The following is a 10,810-nucleotide window of genomic DNA, read 5'->3' on the forward strand; positions in this document are numbered from 1 at the left end:
CCATCCCAGGGTGGCAGCAGCAGGGGTGGCAGCCGCCTGTAAGTGTGAAGGAGGTGAGCGTCCCCGCCACCTGGAGGAGCTGGACCCCAAGGTCCAGTCTGTCCAGTGGGTGGCACACGTACAGGCCAGGAGCTGTGGAGCGAGGGGTGGGGGTGGGGGTGTAAAATGCCCTGCTGCTTTGGCATCTGAATCCCAGCATCCTTCCCCAACCCGCCGGCCCCTGTTTACTTCTCAGAGGCCTCAAGTAGCCGCTTGAAGCATTCTGCCCGTGGGAGAGACAGGGCTGTGTGTCCCTCCCCACCCCTCCCAGGAGCCACCTGCTTTCAGGTGAACATTTTACAGCCAGTCAGTCAGACGCGCTGCCGGCCTGTGAAGCGTACACCTGTGGGCCCCGTGAGCAGGAGTTGCTGACAGGAATTTCTGTTTGGCTTTTCAGGAGACCCCAACCAAAGAGCTGGGCCACTGTGGGGGAGAAGCTCATGGCCCCGAGCTGAGCAGCCCAGCACCGGCGTCAGGCTCCCCTTACCTGAGCAGGTGTATAAATTCCGAAAGTTCAACTGATGAAGAAGGTATTGCACTTCCTTGACAGGTTTCAAAAGAGTGCATTGTGATCATGTAAACACTTCTGAGGGTAACTTCACATATGTGTTAATGGCCCCCTTGTGACACGGGGAGCAGCTCTGGCATCTGTGGGGCCGAGTTGGTGTTTGCTGATCTGCTGGGCACACCTCTGTGTTTGTATTCTCCTCTGTTTATCATGAAATGATAAAAGGAGAATTCTTTTTTAATTTGTACTTGTAGGTGGAGGCTTTGAATGGGATGATGACTTCTCCCCAGACCCTTTTACATCAAAGACAACGAGTAACCTTCTTAGTTCCAAGCCTTCCCTGCAAACATCAAAGTACTTTTCTCCCCCGCCCCCGGCCCGGAGTGCAGAGCAGAGCTGGCCCCACACGTCCCCCTACTCCAGGTTCTCCATCTCTCCTGCCAACATCGCCAGCTTTTCTCTCACACACCTCACGGACTCGGACATGGAGCAAGGAGGTGAGAGGATGGGGCGCACTGGGTGGGACAGCCTGGGAGGCCTTCCCCGCTGGCCCGACGCGTGGTAATTGGACGCTTTCCTGGTATTTGCTGAGTAAGTTCGAAAAACCTCTGTGAAGCCCTCCCAGTCTTGGCAGTGTGCTCTGGGGGGCCACGCCCTGCCCTCCTAGGCCTGCCACTCCACAGTACTCCTCGTGGTGTCCCCTCTGGGCCCCTGCTGGGCCGGCAGCCCGTGGCCGGGGCAGAGCAGCAGCGAGCAGAACTTGTCCCAGTATGTGTGTCCCCTTACCTTCCCCCCTTGCCCTTTCGCTACGAGCCACCCGGCCCCCACTCCACCTCTTGCTCCCACAGAGAAGCCGCGCTTCAGGCAGCATAGGCTCCCAAGAACACTTGGCCCTGGCCTCGGGATGGAGCCCAAACGTGCTCTGGCTTTTCTGGGGATGTTGATTTTGCAATTAAGTCTTGGTCTCCTGTGATAACGGAAGGCCTGGGTGGGAAGCCAATGGCAGGGCACATTTGAAGTCGCATTATCTGAACATATGGATCCTTTCTTCCCCTTAACCAGATTGGGAGATAAATGTTAATAGGCACCTTTTTTGATTAGAAGTTTGCAGATCAAATAATACCTGGGAGATATGAAGAGCTTTTGTTTGTGTTTGTGCTGTGCTTAATTGTGCCGATTAGATAGCGCCTGTGAGCTAACGACCTGTCAGGGCAGCAGATGTGTGGAGATCAGAGCCGATTTGCCCCTGTTCCCTAAGCGTTGACATTGAACCAGCGTGTGAGCCCAGCAGATGTATTTGCGAGTCTGGCAGGAAGAAAACGGGGGGGCTGGGCAGGTGCTGGCCATACACCTAGTTTCAGTTCCTTTTTCTGCAGTGCAGATCAGATGCCATCCACACTATTTTTATCTGTGATGATCATGTTAAAAACCCAGCTTTGCTTGCTCTCTCCCAAATAGGAAGCAGCGAAGATGGAGAGAAAGATTAGCGGCTGCTGATGTACTCGATCCCAGGCTGCTTCCCCAGGCCGGTCCTGTGCTGCCGGCTGAGCAGTGCCATCCACTCGACGTCTGCTGAGATGGGACAGGGAGAGAGACTCGGGCGGAAAGGGAGCTGGCGCCGGGCTCCGTGGGGCTCTGTGCCGGTGCCCACGGCAGGAAACCCGGCTGGGGAGGCGTGGTCCCGTCCAGCTGTTTGCTGCCCCATGGCCGCCCTCACCTACCAGAAACATTGGCGCTTGGGCAGCACAGCCCTGCTCCAGTGCGTGGAGAACTGTGGGCTCCTGGTTGTCTCTGTTTCCATGCAGGGTGTTCCTGTCCACACCTGTGCATCCCATCTGTGCACAGGGGCCCAGAGGGTGCACGGTGGGAACTGGCACCAGTGAGCCGTATTTATTATTTTTTTAAAAATCACTAATTGCTTTCTGTAATTGCACTGTGGATAAATGTTCTAAGATGTTCTGATATTGTACAGAATCTTAAATTATTCAAGGAAAATAAGGCAGGTCAAGCTGGTGCTATCCACTAGTTTGATTATTTTTCTGTTTTATAGTTTGTTTGCTCTGCATGGTACTTGTAAAGCTTAAATATTTTGAGTGTTATGCCGTCCTTAGAATTGCTGGAACTGTACATATGGTACTTTTTCGTAAATGATAAATGATTCTGAATGTTAGTGTTTTATGTCCTTATAGGAAATATTTTTGAAGACTCCAAAAAGGCTGCTCTGTTTCGTTGGTTGACTGAACCCCATTGAGTCTCTTCTCTGAGGCGGTCCCGTGTAGCAGATGAGGCTTCTCTGAGGCGCTGGAGGGCCTTGCAGCCCCTCCATGTGATTCTCCCACTCCCACCCCCGATTTTAAAACCCTTTTGGGAAAACCCTTTTTCGTGCACCCCAGAACTCAGCTGCAGGTTAGAACGTGCAGGTCCCCTGGCCCGGGGAGCTGAGCGTGGCCCTACAAGTACTTCCCCTCCAAGCTGGCTTCTACTGCTTGGGTTTTAGAAGCACAGGCTGCCATGGCTTTAGTGTCCTTGGAACCCCTTCATTCTGGAAGGGGCAGCACCCCGAGGGAGAAGCTGCTTGGGGGGCTGTGGCAGCAGAGAGCAGTTGGAATTCATTCTGTTTGTAGAAGCTCAGCCCCGGTGTTCAGCTTTTACTAACCTCCAGAGCTGAGTTTTCCCCTCAGAGCCACTGCAAGTCGTGTCATGTCCAGGCATGGCTGGTCTCTGTAGCCCAGCAGATCCACTACATCCTGCAGCTGTGAGAAGGGACAAGGGACAGCGGCAGAGCCTCCGCAGCCGCATGTCCTCCTGGGCAGGACCATTCCGCAGCCCTGTGTGGCCGTCAGACCCAGACAGCACTCCCGGGCATGTCACACTGGCCCTGCCCTTCTGCCTTCAGCACCAAGCTCTCCCCTCGCTGTGAAAGGGACCCAGCGTGTCCGCTGCAACCTCATAATGTTGGTGACCTCACTCTGCAGCTCTTGAGTCTGCTCTGACATCGGGAAGTTTCCGGGGGCTGGAGCAGCATAGCAGTGCTGTTCTGAGGGAGGCTCGGCCTGTCGGCCATGAAGACGCAGGCTGGCTCTTCACCCCACTGTTCTCCGGTGCTGATACGCTTTCCCGACTCCAGCGGAAGGTAACGCCAGGATGACTCTCCGGGCCCAGGTAGTCCCAGGAACTCGGGGCCTAGTGCAAGATGCACATGTGTATACTGGCTAGTTTCCCTAGTAAATGATGACCTTTACTATCAATTCTGGTTCACGCCACTAACTTTCTATACGCGCAATAACAGCCAGAGCAAGGAAGTCCAGAATGACGAAAGGGGCCCCTTTCCCCTCCACTGGGCGTGAGTGTGGAGCACCGTCCGGGAAGCTGGACCCGGTGGTGTGCACATTGAAAAAAGTTAACAGGGCATTAGAAGGTGATTTTTGCCAAAACCATCAAACTCTGAATTTCTTGTTATGGAGACTTCCTGAGCTTTCTAAATTTTTACATCTACCATCGAGGTTTGGAGAGAATTGAGGCGATTATACTAGTTTTTTCAAATTAATAGGTTTAAGGAGTTCAGATTTAATGACTAAAATCAAGCAGATCCACAGAACATATAGTCTTTTGCAGTCAGCCCAGGATAAATTTGATGTTTTGGGGCTGTACATTTTTCACTATGATTAAGGCGATTTTAACAACATAATTCCCATTTTAATTTATTTTAAGTCTATATCACTCTCAATTAATTGCCAAAAAAAGCATTTTATACATTGATTTGGGGGTGGGTTGGAGTAGTAGATTTCACTGGAGGGGGGGTTGCATGGTAGGGAAGATTTTATATTTATAATAAACGTGAGTTAACGTTCTTTTGAAATCTTAAGCAATACACAGGAAATAAATTATGTACATTAAAATTTTCAGCCCATTTTTGAAATGTCAGCATGTGCTTTGTTGTCTCAGTTTTTTTTAACTCGGTTGGTTACCAGTAGTGGGTTTTCAAACCGTACTTGCTCTAGTAAGTTACACAGTGAACTGAGTCAGTGGTTCTCTAGGTGATAGGGGCGAGGCTTGTGACATCTCGCTCACTGTCATGTTTCCACGCCTCCCTCGGAGCCTATGAGGTTTTACTTAGTTTTACTCTGGTGGAATTTATGTATTTTAAATCCTATAATAAAAATAATCTAACCTTCATTTCCTTCCTAGCTAGATGCTAATTTGTGTTACCAACTGACTCGCTTGTAACTCAGAAAGAGAAATGTAGAAAAAGCGTTCCCCGTATCTTTCTGAAACGGACTGTGTGTGGGTAAGAAGCCATTCATCTGAAGGGCGAAGAAGCTCAACGAAGCTGAACTGAAAACAGACTTTCATTCTGTTTTTAAATGTACCTGTGATTGTTTCTATAGAAATGGGTTTATCTAAGAAAAGTCTTTGTATGTCTTGCTGCCATATAACGCCTTTCAAATGGAAACCTCTTCCTCTTAGTGGTATTTCCATAGGGTATTTGTAGGGTTCATGACTTAACTGCATGTCTGTCCTGAGGGCCCAGGTGTAAGGGAGGCAGCTAATAGTTTTACTCCACTCAGCCCTTAATTTTAATCTGAAAATTCCAGAAGTGAACCACGGGTTAGGCTCCAAGTGTTGGGCTTCAATTACAGGGGCTTCAAGATACCAGCCTTATGAGAAGCAGCCTTAAAATAAGAATGGCTGTACAGAATTACTTCAGATTTCAATCTCAAAAACGATATTCCGGAGTAGTGATTGGAGTTGGCTCAAGTTTTGACGATTAAAGAAAATCCTCTTTAGTATATAGATAAATTCTTAAAGGTGTGTTGACAGTGTTGAATTCCCAACAACCTGTTATTTGAGTGGCTTGAACATGTCTGCTGTTCAAGCTCGCACAGACCTAGGTAGGTCTTAACAGTGGATGGGTGTCCGTGTCCACTGTTAACCCCGTCTGCAGATGAGGACAAGGGGCAGTCATACCTGTGAGGTTTCCCTGTTGTGCTTTAACACAGCCGCAAGAGGTTCACGGCAATATAACAGTTAATGAACTTTCATTTAAATTGTGTACATTTTTAAATTGTAAGATTTTTACTGTATATTGATGCATAGTGTGATTCAATAAATTGCTTGTAATTTAAAAACTATTTAATATTCAAATAAACATAGTTATATATTTATAAACTGTTGCTGCGTTTATTCCGTGTTTTTCCCACTGTGCAAGGCCCAGGGTGCGGGAGGGGGAGCGGCCTGGCACTGCCTTGCTGTGGTCACTGGCATCCTGCAGCCCTGGGTCACTCACTGCCCTGGTTTCTGGCTACCTGCTGCCCTTTTCTATGACAAACCTAATTCCCCATGCTCCTGAGAACACAAAGATTGTAGAATCACTGGAAAAGCAAACTTTTAAGTAGGGTTTGTGCTGCCTTAAAGCGCGTCTATAATCCGAAGCCTTTCCACTTGAATTTCAGAAGCATTTTAATTTCTGAGGTCCAGCATCAAATGAGCTCTAAGCCAAAAGGCTAGTCCACCCGAAACCAGCCTTTCTATGCCCCCATCTTCCTGTCCTTGCTCTCCCGGTCCCAGCTGCCAAGAGCACAGTAACAGGCTCCTCCCAAAACTGACTCCTGGCCCTAACTTGGGTTACACCAACTCCTGTGTGACCCTCAGGGAGTAGATGGAGCCCTGTGAAGCCCCCCTTCAGAGACGCCCCAAACAGGCAGCGAGTGACAGTCCCAGAGAAGGGCGAGGACAGCGCTGACCATGGTCCTGCGGGACACAAGAGGGTGGGAGCCCAGACCAGTGAGCGAACGACGGCGGCGGAGGCCTCACTGCACTCCAGGGGCGTCCTATCAGCCCCCGAGTCCCCTGAACCAGATGGTGTTTTTAACATCTTTTAATGCGCCTGCAGGTGAGGAAACTGAGGCAGGGTGCGATGAAGGTAGGCACGTGGGTGGCAGAGCCGGGTTTGAGCCCAGGCTGTCTGCCTGCCGCCCCTGGACTTAACACCAGTTATTTCCTGGTGATCTGCACGCAGGCGGCCGCCCAGGTGCTTCGCGGGGTAGGGCTCCGCCCACTCGCACCTGGACCGGCGCCAGCGGCGTGGGGGCGGGTCCCAGAGCCGGGTCCGCCAGAACATGGGCTACTGCTGTTCAGAGATGTGGCCGCTGCCCGTTTAAGAAGCTAGTAGTATTGCAAAACGGCTATTTCCCGAATTCATCCTCGTGTTCTGAGCCTTAACCCCAGGTCAGGTGCGGCAGCCAGTTGCGGTCCCGGGGCTTCCCCTCGGCGCCACTGGGCTCGCAGAGAGGCCTCAGGCTCCCAATCCGCGGCGTGGGGTCCGCGGGGCTGGAAGCGCTGGGCGGCCGCCAGCTCCCAGGTTTGCTCTGCCTCCCTGCCTGCCGCAAGGCAGGGGACTTGCGGTCACCGGCCCCTCCCTGGCCCCGCCCCGCAGGTTCATTTACATGTGGCCTGGCCCCGCCCGGGGCGGCTAAAGCGACGTGTCCTTGTCCCCCGTGGGCAGCACTGGCGCGTGCGGCCGCGGATCCCCAGGTAATGCGGTAGGGGTCGGGCGGGGGGAGTCGCGGGGCGAGGACTCAGGGGCAGCAGCAGGTGGGGCCTGGGGAGAGACCTGGACGGGGGCTCTGGGCCTGGAGCCCTGTCTGGATCCATCCGCGAGGTAGCCTGGGGCTACTGCAGGCTCTGGCCACGGCCGACCTCTGACCCCTGACTGTTGCCCACAGCAGTTCTGGCCCCAGTGTTGTCCCTGCATTTGTGACATCCAGCGGGGCAGGACTGTCAATGTTGTGGCCAGTCCACCCTGGCAAACAGGAGGCAGCACAGTCTCAGGCAGAGGTGCCGCCCTGAGCTAGGATGGGGCTGCTTCTCTGGGGGGTTCTGAGCAACGTGTCAAAGGCCACCTAAGTTCAGGAGGCACTGGGGGGCAGTGAGGGGCGTGAGGCCCAATAAAATTCCGGGGTCAGTACGCCTCCCCCAGGCCATCAGATCAGGGAAGGGTTTGGGGGTCAGCATCAGGTCAAACAGGGGCATGGGGTGTGTGTGGGGGGGGGAGCTCAGGTCTCCGTGTGTCAATGGGAAGGCCCTGGGGTCGCTGTGCACCAAGTGGTCAGCTGCCATTGGGCAGTGAGGAGGCTGCCCTGAGGGTCCACTGGCCGTCCTAAGTGTCCACCGGCCTGCCGAGTGACCACGGGGTCGCCTGTGTTCTGGATTTCAGCTCCAAGGGCCTCCCCTCAGAGCCGCCACCCCCCTGGGACAACCAATCTGGAGCCATGAAGACCAAAAACCGGCCCTCTAGGCGCCGGGTGCCTCCGCAGAACACAGAGGCCACCCCAGGGGAGCCGACCTCGGACAGGCCCCAGCCAGGCTCCGGGCCCCAGCTGGCTAAGGGTCTGCGGAGCAGGACAGCGCGGGCGCAGGGCGCGCGGGTGGAAAGCGGGCGCAAGCGGTTGGGGCCGGCGGGGCCCAGTGGCCGACGCGAGAGCAGCATCCAGCGGCGGCTGGAGAGCAACGAGCGAGAGCGGCAGCGAATGCACACGTTGAACAACGCCTTCCAGGCGCTGCGCGAGGTCATCCCGCACGTGCGCGCCGACAAGAAGCTCTCCAAGATCGAGACCCTCACGCTGGCCAAGAACTACATCAAGTCGCTGACAGCCACCATCCTGACCATGTCCAGCGGTCGCCTCCCGGGACTGGACGGCCCGGGCCCCAAGCTCTACCAGCACTATCAGCAGCAGCAGTCAACCGGGGGCGCACTCGGTGTTACCGAGGCCCAGCCCGAGGGCCACCTGCAGAAGTACTCCACGCAGATTCACAGCTTCCGAGAGGGCTCCTAGCGCCCAGGCCCTGGTCCCACCAAAAGCCCCCGACTGGTGGTGACACCCCACGTGGACCTGGCCCCAGCAGCTCCATTTTCACAGAACACTCAGCTGCCTTTTTGGAGCATGTCCTGGCCCCCAGGGGACAAGACCCGGTCAAGGCCATGGCCTTGGGTGGCATGAAGCCCAAACCTCCGTGTAGGTCCCAGCACCTGCGTTTAAACTGACCAGGCAGGAATTGACAGGCTTTCTGACTGAATTCTCTTCACTCCAATCTCCCTCCTGAGGCAAGGGAGATTCCAGGAAAAGATTTACTTGGTAAGTTTCCCCACTTAGTGCTGAGGCCCAGGCCCAGGAAGGGACCTCCTCCAACCTGCATGAGAGCCTCCTCCTTCGGGTAAACTGAGGCACAGCCCCTTGGGGAGTGTGGCTGAGCCCAGATGGTTGAAGCGTCTAGTTCCGAATCTCTCTGTCAGCTGGAAACCCTAGTCAGATTACCTCAAATTAATTCTAAAGAGACTGTGGTGGGAAGAGGGGCTAGGATCTGTTCCTCCCTCCTCCCGTGTGGCGGCTCCTGACCACAGAGGGTCTGAGCAGGGTCGGAGGGTCTGTGACCTGGTGCTGAGGCGGCTGGAGACAGGACTGGGCCTGTGGGGGGAGAGAAGCCGGTAGGTCCTGGGTCCCCTGCCTGCCCGTCCCTGGTCTCCGGGGGGAGGGGCCCACCAGGTTTGCTGCCCATTGTTGTATTTGTCGCTGACGGGGGTGGTCTGACAGGACTTTAAGGTGCTGTTGGGTCCCGGTTGCGGGGCCTGCAGGGCTCTCTGCATGGGGGAGTCTGGGGTGGCCAGCGCTCCCCTCCCCCACCTGGTGCCTCTCCACAGAGGCAGGACTGGGCAGCCTCGCAGGTTCCTACAGCCTCGGGCCAAGCTTCCTTCTGTGGTGTTCCTGTCCCACTGGCTCTGACAGGCTTGGCGACTTTGCTCTTAACCGGCTGGCATCTCCCCTCCCTTGTCCATCTGCCCACAGCCAACATGGGGAGGGCACAGAGCCCTTGGCAGCCTCAGGCAGGAACCGCAGTGACAGGGGTCATGGTGAAGGTAGAGTTGGCTTGGCACGTGGGGCCTGGTCCCCTGTGCCCAGAGCTGTCCCAGAGGTCCTCCTGGGCACTGCGGACAAGGGCCTAGTTGGGCCGGGAGTGGGGCTGGTCCTGCCAGGGGCCTGCCCCTGATGCTCTGCCTCCCTGTCCCAGCCCTGGTAGCCCCAGCCCCAGCCACTTAATGCATTTCTGGGCCGGGTGTCAGCTCTGGCCGTAGAAAGGGCAGTAGGTGGCACCCCGCGGAACAGTCATTAGCCACTTCAGTCCTAGCATGCCTGGTCAGATGCTCGCCGGGCCCTCCATAGGCCCCAGTGCAGGCCTTCTGAAAGGTGGCCCCGGGAGGCCTGGTCTGGTCCGGGCCCCAACCATCCCAGCCATCATTCGCCATGGGGCATGTGGGGACTCCAGGTGCTCCCGGCCTGTCCCTCAGGCCTGGCCACTCTGGAAGGTCAGTGGTCAGGGCAACCCACCAGTGGGAGCCGAGGTGGAGGGCAACTCCAAGCTTGGGACAGGTGGGGTCCATGCGACCCCTGCTGCAGGTGGCTGTCCGGCCAACGGAAACACAAGAGGGGGCCTGCAAACCCGGTGGCTCCAGCTTTGGCCAGAGCAGCGCCCAGTGCATCCCTGAACTTGCCGAGGGAACCAACAGACTGAGCTGGAAGCACAGACTCTGTCCAGGAGACCAGGCCTGATAACTGGGGGCGATGCGAGGACCTGTGGGTTACCACCTTGCAGGACGACAGCTGTCGGACCTCTTTTTCTGTCTCAGACCCACACCTGTACCCCCTCTGCTTCCCAGAGGGTGACCCGGGCTCAGATAGCCAGTCCTTCATCCGAGGCTGGTGGGCATCTGCTTGCCCCGTGGCCACATCACGAAGGATCCTTAAAGATCTCAGTCCTGTGTCAGGGGGTTAAATATGGTGGAGGAGGGGAAGGGAGGGGAGGGGAGGGGAGAACAGGTCTCGTGACAGAGGCTGGTGAGGCCTGCTGCCAGGTCTGCTCCCTCGACCCTCATCTTGGACCCCAAGCCCATCTGGACTCTTCTGTCCTGTGAGGAGTCCTAAAGTCAGAGACCCACAATGCATCCTGAGCCCTGAGTGAGCCGCAAGGTGGCGGTCCATATCAGTCTCCATCGGGCCAGCAGAGAAACCGGAACTGCGGCTTCTCTGTCTGGGAAAACCTCCGTGGGACTGAAACAGCCAGCGAGTGCCTCAGCTGTAATTGTGGTGAAAATGTTTTTTAAATGACCCAAATTTGATTTTATTTTTCCTAATGATCCCTTAAAAGTACTCATGAAACCAATGCTGTGTCACAAAAGGAAAATAAAAGATTTCACAATTGCTACTTTTG

General features: G+C 55.2%; 2 protein-coding genes across 3 annotated transcripts in view; both read left to right on the forward strand.

Moving 5' to 3' along the window:
- LMTK2 (lemur tyrosine kinase 2) overlaps window positions 1–5,716 on the forward strand; it is a 73,279-nt gene extending 67,563 nt beyond the window's left edge. For both annotated transcript variants that reach the window (XM_019637542.1, XM_019637543.1), the window contains exons 12-14: window positions 437–569; window positions 802–1,044; window positions 2,006–5,716. In XM_019637542.1, the coding sequence (XP_019493087.1) occupies window positions 437–569; window positions 802–1,044; window positions 2,006–2,034 (405 nt within the window). In that variant the 3' untranslated portion in view covers window positions 2,035–5,716. The remainder of the gene's footprint in view (window positions 1–436; window positions 570–801; window positions 1,045–2,005) is intronic.
- Window positions 5,717–7,010: 1,294 nt separating this feature from the next.
- On the forward strand, window positions 7,011–10,804 carry BHLHA15 (basic helix-loop-helix family member a15). The gene is made up of 2 exons (XM_019637496.1): window positions 7,011–7,081; window positions 7,764–10,804. The coding sequence occupies exon 2, from the start codon at window positions 7,819–7,821 to the stop codon at window positions 8,380–8,382; it is 564 nt and encodes a 187-aa protein (XP_019493041.1). The 5' UTR covers window positions 7,011–7,081; window positions 7,764–7,818; the 3' UTR covers window positions 8,383–10,804.
- Window positions 10,805–10,810: the final 6 nt, after the last annotated feature.

The sequence above is a fragment of the Hipposideros armiger genome, unplaced genomic scaffold (assembly GCF_001890085.2).
Source record: "Hipposideros armiger isolate ML-2016 unplaced genomic scaffold, ASM189008v1 scaffold_33, whole genome shotgun sequence".
Classification (NCBI taxonomy): Eukaryota; Metazoa; Chordata; class Mammalia; order Chiroptera; family Hipposideridae; genus Hipposideros; species Hipposideros armiger.